An 8763-nucleotide genomic window follows, 5' to 3' on the forward strand; every position below is an offset into this window, starting at 1 on the left:
GGTATTTATACCTATTATAGCCTACATCACATATGTGATGTAAGGGTATTTTGCAAATACCTATAATTTACAAATGATCGATACACCGAGGATGTCTGGTCTAGGGTCGACGGTCTAGGGTGACCAGACGTCCTCGGATTTAGGGGACAGTCCCCGTTTTCGGTTGTCTGTCCCTGACCAAATACAGAAGAAAAAAACTACCTCTGTCCCTGTTCTGTTTTTAAAGACACAACATTAGGTTTTTCAGTCAGATTGATAGTCAAACTGGAAATGTCCCAGTTTTTCTCCCTTTTTGGGGATTATGTTCACAGTTTTGATCTTGGACGTCTGGTGAATTTATATCATATCAGAATAGCCTATTCTATTACTGTTAAGCCCACTATGAATATTAAAATACGCCTAACCATGTGTCCTATTTCATAGCCACATGTATGACCTTTGTAGCAAAAAAAAACCATGAAAATCAGTTTTGTATTCAGTTAGATTGATTAATTAAACGCGCTGACAGCTCATTTCACCTGCCAAACACATTACACTGAGTGGAGCGGGTGACCGGTCCAAGATGGCGGCCCCAAATCTCGTCAGCGCCAGTAGGCAGTAGCGGTCGATGCGGCGTCTACTTATATTATGTCTATGGCCACACCGGCCTTGTGTACCTTCATGTCCCCAATCTGCAACGGTAGTTCCTCATTACGTGGAATGATTCCTCCCTGGAATCTCTGCAAAACTATCCATCTCTTTTTAATGCAAGTCTTCAGTTCGGCATAAACGAGCCGGAGTCCGTTGACCACATGCTCACTAGGGAAGTCAAAGATGGTTCATGACTGGCCCCCCTATAAATGCCATGTGGACAGTTCAAGGCACGCCAAACTCATCTAGACCACAACAACCTCCTCTAATGTCCGTTGTTCCAGACTACAAGTGTGCAATTTTTGTTTCTGGTGAGGTGTACGACGTATCGGATCATAAGGAGATGAATATGACTTCTCTAAAACGACGCTCATCATTCTCCACACTGCACCCCAACATATTCATATAAGAACCTGGTTGTTAAAAATACCACAGTATACGTTTTGATTCCCAATCCAAATACACATTCCCAGATTGTTATATTATTTTCCTAACTGGCCCTCTTGTTTCCTCGTACCTACATCTGTGTATTAGTACACACTGTACTGTAATTACACGGTCACTAAGGAAGAATTACACTGCAGGCCGTCAATTAAAGCGTTAGCAGACATTCAGCCATTCTGTTCCATCTTTTTGAGAAATAAAGGATTAAATCTGGTTTAATATTCACCATATGTAAACTATTACCAGCTCCATTGGTCCAGTCAAACAGATACATGCAACACATCAAACAAGTAGTCGTTAGCAGTCACTAGCATAGCATGGTACTGTTGGATAAACTGGAGGCTGTTGCCACATTTTAGCATTATTGTATTTTTCCCAGAAGCAGTCAGACTTGAAGCATTACGCTGAAAAACAGAATTTGCCAAACAAGAAAAGTTAATCTTTTATTATGTTGTTGAGAAACAGGAATGAATGGACAGTCAGCATTAATGTTATTTAAATCACCAACATTAGCACAACTGAACTGATGGAAACTGAATGAAACCCTTTTACAGACAATCATTTTCTGTATTACAACAAATACAAAAAGAATGTAAACCTTGATTTTAACATAACTTTAAAGGCCCAGTGTGTAACGGGTTTATTATCATAATCAGTGTTGTCCGTTCACAAACTTGTTCTTCATCATGAATATTTACCACCACCATCAATTCCAAGTATTCCTATTGGCTTGAAATTTTACATTTTTACTTGCATTAACTAGGCTAGCTGCTCCATATCCATGCTCCATCTTGAACTAGGGTAGCCAGTGAGGGACATACAGGACATACTGCTCCGCCTTTCACGTTTTCGCTGTCAACTCACAGCTGCTGCTAAAGTTATTGGGTGTCGTCGCTTCCCAGCAAGTTAGAAGAAGGAAAAATGGAGGACCACACGTACTCAAAATCCAAATTGCAGGAACAGAATTCATCTACTTTGCTAAGAAAAACAAAAAGGAGATTGAAAAGAGCAAGAGACCGGCGTTTTGAAGCATGAAGCCCACCGTAGCTGTGATACGGACGTTGACCTGCGTGCGAGTAAGTTGATGGCGATATATGATCTCAATGCTAGACGGGAGACGTTCCTACACACTGGACCTTTAATTCTCAACTAGAGTTTAACATTTCTTAATCTCAACATTGATTGGCTGCTTAAACATACAGTTTTTGAATAACTTTTCTTTATCAAATCAGCTTCTACAAAGTGTTTGCTGGTCTACACGGCACAACATGCACAAGTCAAAATAATTAAAACAAGAACAATATCAATAAAAAAGCAGATTTTAAAACTAAACAACCAGGTGAAATAGAAATTAACATTTCTTTGTGATCATGAAGAAATTCCCCTAAAGAAAGAAAAATCAATAAAACCGTCCTGTTTATCTCTAAATGTTGTCATCCACTATCACGTGCACATTTACTGGTAATATCTTCACTGGTACATCATCCCTAGTGGAAATGAATGGAAACATCCTCTCAGTGAAAGGGGGCGTAAAAGGTGTGTAAGTGTGTGTCGATATCAGCATCAGAGGATGAAGCTTTTGTGCGTTCCAGTCCAGAGTCACTCTGATCCTCTGGAGCTTCTCCTGCACTACGAGAGTAACATATGTGTCTACTGTTGACCTGCTGCATATTTACCTTATTCTCTATAATCCAGACTGAACAAACCCCTCCCTCAGGACAGATTCCTCTAACACTCCCGGTCAAGAACCTGTACTGTTTCCAACCTCTTCCAACCCCAGCTGTGAGTCCCTGAGTTAAAGCCCTTAGAACCCAGGACACAGTATTTATCAAACCTCTCTGGGTTATCAGGCACCCATGCATCCAAGTTGTTTTTGGGCAATTTAGTTGAACAAAACCAATATTTCTGATACCAAACAAAAAAATTCTAATTTAACAAGGGTTATCCTCGGGTGAAATAAACATCATGAATATAATCATCCTCTTTATCTCTAACTGCTCTGCTCCACTGTCACACACACCTTCACTGGTGATTTCTTCAGTAATAATGAATGGAAACTATCTTCTCAGTGGAAATATCTTCTCAGTGAAAGTGTGTGTGAAGGTGTGTATGTGTGTGTTAGTATCAGCATCAGAGAACAACAGCTCTCCTCAGTTCCAGTCCAGAGTCACTCTGATCCTCTGGACCTTCTTCTGCACTACGAGATCAGTGGATGGATCTTGTGCTGACCATGCATAGTATTTACCTTTATGGAACCCTATTCCCCATAATCCAGACAGTTTGTCTCCCTTCCTCTGGACAAACTCTGCTAACACACCCAGAGACCAGTATGTACTGTCTCCAACCTCAACATCCCAGCTGTGAGTCCCTAAGTTAAAGCCCTCAGAGCCCAGGACAGAGGGGTATCTATCAAACCTCTCTGGATTATCAGGAAGCTGCTGTCTCTCTCCTAGTCTCACACTGGTCAGATCTTCAGACAGGATGAATACTGGATGAGCAGTGTTTGGGGCCAGAATCACAGGATTGTAGGAGACCATGTCCTTCATCTTGGTCCAGATGCTGAAGCCCAGGTTGCCCAGGTGTTGGACCTCGTCTATCAGAGCTCCTGAGAGCAGCTGTGGATCTTCCAGCAGGGGGCGCTGCTGGACTCTTCCCACTGCAGCCTTGTAGTTGATCAGGAATGAGACGTCTTAAGCTCCACTTTTCCCTTTAACCCTCGTGTTGTCTTCCCGTCAACCATAAACTTCTTGTTCTACAGGGTCAAAACTGAAAACTTTTTTTCCGACTTATTTCAATGCTTTATTTTATTTATGGTCAATAGACCTAATTTATGACATTATACCTAATTTCTTTTTCAAATGCTATAAAATTGAATAACATACCCAAAATCCAATGGAAGTAATCATGCAAAGAACGATGTATGCATACAACATAATCCCAAGTTATTTTTGGGCAATTTGGGTCAACAAAACCAACATTTATGATGTAAAAACGGGTCAAATTTGACCGAGGATAACACAAGGGTTAAGAAATAATCATCATGAATATAATAATCCTCTTTATCTCTATTTGCTCTTCAGTGGGACGTTATCCCATGTGTTAATGAATGGAAACATCTTCTCAGTGAAAGTGTGTGTGAAGGTGTGTATGTGTGTGTTAGTATCAGCATCAGAGAACGACAGCTCTCCTCTGTTCCAGACCAGAGTCACTCTGATCCTCTGGACCTTCTTCTGCACTATGAGATCAGTGGATGGAGCTGGTGGTGACCATGCTGAGTATTTACCTTTGTGGAACCCTATTCGCCATAGTCCACACTCAATGTCTCCCTTCCTCTGAACAGACTCTGCTAAAACACCCAGTGACCAGCCTTTACTGTCTCCAACCTCGACATCCCAGCTGTGAGTCCTTGAGTTAAAGCCCTCAGAGCCCAGGACAGAGCGGGAATAATCAAACCTCTCTGGGTTATCAAAATCAAGCTGTTCCTCTCCTAGTCTCACACTGGTCAGGTCTTCAGACAGGATGAATCCCGGATGAGCTGTGTTTGGGTCCAGAATCACAGGGGTAAAGGAGAACATGTACTTCATCTTGGAGCCGATTTTGAAGTCCAGGTTGCCCAGGTGTTGGGCCTCGTCTATCAGAGCTCCTGAGAGCAGCTGTAGATCCTCCAGCAGGGGGCGCTGCTGGACTCTTCCCACTGCAGCCTTGTAGTTGATCAGGAATGAGACGTCTTCAGCTCTCAGCTGCTCCTCTGTGGCTCTGACTGAGTCTGAAAGAGCTGCTATCTCTCTGCTCAGAGCCACCATCTTCTCCTTCATCCTCTGACTCTTCTGCTCCTCTTCCTCCCTCAGTAAATCCAACTTGGCCTCCTCTTCGTCTTCTAAAAACTGGTGAAGCTTCTTAAACTGATCCTTAATCTGCGTCTCTGTGCGTCGGGCCTGGACCTTTATGTGTTTTGACGTTTGATCAAACACTCTTATTTGTTTAAAACCCTTTAACTTCTCCTTTAAAGTCTTCAGAGATTCCTGAAGTTTCTTTCTGTGTTGTTGCGCAGATTCATCGATGGGTCTAAATTTGTGGTCGATGTGTTTTTCTGAATCTCTGCAGACGAGACACACCGGCTGCTGATGGTCCAGACAGAAGAGTTTGAGTTTCTCAGAGTGCAGACTGCAGAGAGCCTCTGAAGCTCTCTGATCTCTCTCCAGTAAGAAGGCCTCACACAGGTTCTTCAACACCAGGTTACAAGGTGGTTTTGCATTTGAAGATGTCGCCTTACAGACTGGACACTCTCGAGCTTGTTTCTCTCCCCACCATCTCTGCAGACAGTCTTTACAGAAGCTGTGACTACATGATAGAAACACAGGGTTTCTAAAGACTTCACGGCAGACCGGACAGCAGAGATCCTCCTCTGATCTGGAAGCCATTTTTTTCTTCAAGTAAAGCTGAAAACACAGCAGACAGAATGATCAGTCAGTCATGGCTTCCCTCCCTTTTCCACAAACTTCACCAGAGATATATACGTAGATATCTGGTTCAGCGCACATGAGATGCGTCTGTGCCGCAAAGATTGGACTCATTCGGACCATAAATAAAGACTCCGAAAAAGATAGACTTATGTGCTGCATTGGTAGATGTCACATATATAATAATAATATATAGTAAGTTTTTGATCTGAGCTATAAACAGTTACCAAACCATGTAAAGCTTTATAAATCAGAACATGAACTTTAAAATGGTTCCTGAACTTGATCAGAAATTGGAGGGATGTGCGGCATCCTGCTAGACCTCGTCAACAGCCTAGCAGCAGAGTTCTGGACTAGTTGTAGAAATCCAACCTTTTAAGAACACCAATTTTCTTTGTGAATGAATAATTTATTGTGAATAAATAAATGTTCTTCCTTAAAATACAGGGGGCATAAGTATACACCCCCCTATGTTAAATTCCAATAGACCCCATGGATCAGGATACTATGCATCCTGATAAAGTTTCCTTGGCCTTTGGAATTAAATAAAAAAATTGAAAAATTAAAAACAGAAAAGAAAATGCGCGTCAAACTTTACAAAAAGAGGCAAAAACTTTTAAAAAGGTGGCAAAAGCTTTGAAGTAAAAGACAGTGGCAAAACGTAAGGAAGAAAGGCAAGAATAGTTCAAAACAAGCAACAAAAACTTTGAAAAAAGCAACAAGCTTGGAGAAAAAACGCAGTAGAAGGAACTACATCCTTGTAAGTAAAAAAAAATTTAGCTAAAAAAAACAAAACAATCTAGTACCCCCTGTAGTCCTCCAAAGAACCCCTAGGGGTACACCTACCCCCATTTGAGAAACACAGTATCAGGAGTCACTAGTTTGTTAGCTTAAGAGAAGGATTAACGTTACTTCTTGTGTGTAATAATAAATGCAACACGTTAATGACAGTAAAATCTGTTTAGTGTTATTACATGTTGCTCAGTTTTGGTAACTGAACACCAACATCCAAAAGCAGCTCAAAAGTCTGTTATTTTCTGAGTCTAATTACTTATATGTGTTATTAAGTCTTATATTACAATATGAAGAGTATAACCATAGTATAATCATAAATTCAAACCGTTTATGAGAGTAAATATCTTTGTATCCATTAGGTTTTATTACATGCTCCTGTTATTTTCTGAGACCGTTTGGTCGGATGACCGTCCCAAGATGGCGGCGGGAGACGCATTTCAAAGCCAGAGGCCGTATCTACGTGTATCGCGGTATTTACGTATAAATATATCTCTGCGTCTTTACTTTTTCCAGTCTAACTCACCTTCAGGGTGTGGAGGGTCCGCAGGTTGAATCACAAGTCTTCAGTTTTCCACTTTTCTGTCCCGGGACTGAACTCACTCGGGGGATGTTGTTCCGTCTTCCTGGCCGGAGACCCCTCCAGGTGCAGGTCCACGGTCGTCCAACAGAAACAACAAGAGCTCCACGTGGTTGGTGGCCGCTTTGCAGTAAAATAACAAAGAAGAAAAAGAACTTATTACGGCGTTTCCGCCTGTTTTATGTTATTTTGGTGCAACAACAACTGTAGTCCTTGTGGCAAACATAGAGTAAAAGAAATGGACCAACAGGTCCCGTTGTTCTGGACGGAGACCAGTGAAGTCCTTTCCAGGTGATGCTGAGCGTTACTGCGCAGACTCCAACTGAGCCGGAAGACGTAGATGTGACGTGGGCAACGTGTCTGAAAGTTGTAAGTCTTCTGGTAGATGTTCATGAGAAATCTCAATCATTGTATAATGACAATAAAACACTTCCTATTCTATTCTAAAATGAATCAATTAGTTAAAAGGTTTTACTTTTAATTATTTCATTGTACTTTTATTTCATAATGCCACGTTTATTTATTTCACTCTCTATGTATTTCCAATTCTTATTTGCAGAGCCGTGGGCAAAAACAGGTCGGCGAAGTGAGAGAGCACCACGAGCTCCTGGTCGTGGTGCTCTCTCACTTTGCCGACCTGTTTTTGCCCACGGCTCTGCACCAGCAGAGCACTGCACACAGTCACCTATTCTGGGGTAACTGGGGTAATTCCAAGACAACTCCAAGACCAGGACTAGTCGAGTCCAAGACAAGACCGAGTCCAAAAAGGTTAGAGAACAAGTCCAAAAAGGACTTGTCCAGGACAGAAGAAAAGGTCTTATGCATGACAGTATCAAGACAATCATTTTGGGTTTCACTTTCCCTCCAATATTATTATCAACATAATAAAGACACCTGGACTCGGTCCAGACCAAAAGACATATTGGGCAAGACCAGTGGCCGAGACCGAGAGAAGTCCGAGTCCAAATACTAGCGAGTCCAAGACAAGTCCAAGACCATAGAAAAACGGTCTTGAGTCCGGTCTCGAGTCCAAGACCGGACTCAAGTACTACAGCCCTGGAATTAGAGCAGTCGTTTGCCCGCTAGCTCACGTAACAACGCTAATGTACACAAGTGTTGACGGAAGGAGGCAAAGCTAATCAGCTAGTGACGGTCAGCCGCTTTTTTGGTTGTTTTGGGCTCTCTTCCAACCCGGTTATTAGCCCGTGTTCTAGGGTAATAAAGCCTGGTCTCAGCCACCGTCTCCTCGTCATTCAGCTAGCTAGGCAACCGCGCGGCGGAGCCGTTAGCGCTACAATGCTAATGCAGTATGCAGGTAGCCTGTCGGTACACGATCCGTCCTGCCTACACGATCCGTTCTGCGCATGCGCAAGATGTTCACGCATGCGCAGATGATAATTGTGTTTTACGAGGCTTCACGACACTGCACGATCCGTCTTGCACATGCGCAAGATTTGTTGCAAAAATCCTTGATTATGCGGCACATTTTCTTTAAAAATTCAATAGAATATCTGGGATATTTATGCGATAAAATTGCGGGCACTTGGAACAACTGCGGTCTAATGAAAAAGGAATGTGTTTGTCTTGTTGTACAATTGCGTCACTTCATAACATTACCATGGCAACAGGGGAATGGCTGCCTAGTGTAAAGTAAACACAACATTTTTCAACTTACTGTTAAGATATTTGTGACTTTAAGCAACAAAAATCATGCAAGCCCCGCATTATTTTGCATGGAAATCTGCGATTTTTTGCAGCAAAATAAATTGCCCCCGCGTAAAAATGCGGACTTTGGCTGATTTCAAACGAGTGCATGTTAATGCAACGTGTAACAATAAAATGAAACAGGATTTGAGG

The 8763-nt window shown here is 42.1% G+C and overlaps 2 protein-coding genes across 2 annotated transcripts in view; both read right to left on the minus strand.

The window, feature by feature from the left end:
- The window catches only part of LOC117943364 (E3 ubiquitin-protein ligase TRIM39-like), a 7968-nt gene extending 877 nt beyond the window's left edge, over window positions 1–7091 (minus strand). The window contains exons 1-3 of the mRNA XM_034869447.1: window positions 6853–7091; window positions 4171–5513; window positions 2534–2558 (exon numbers count right to left, since the gene is read on the minus strand). Of these exons, the coding sequence (XP_034725338.1) occupies window positions 2534–2558; window positions 4171–5495 (1350 nt within the window). The 5' untranslated portion in view covers window positions 5496–5513; window positions 6853–7091. The remainder of the gene's footprint in view (window positions 1–2533; window positions 2559–4170; window positions 5514–6852) is intronic.
- The window catches only part of LOC117943104, a 139018-nt gene that overhangs the window by 58260 nt on the left and 71995 nt on the right, over window positions 1–8763 (minus strand). The window lies entirely within an intron of this gene.

This window comes from Etheostoma cragini, chromosome 4, assembly GCF_013103735.1.
Source record: "Etheostoma cragini isolate CJK2018 chromosome 4, CSU_Ecrag_1.0, whole genome shotgun sequence".
NCBI classification, from domain to species: domain Eukaryota; kingdom Metazoa; phylum Chordata; class Actinopteri; order Perciformes; family Percidae; genus Etheostoma; species Etheostoma cragini.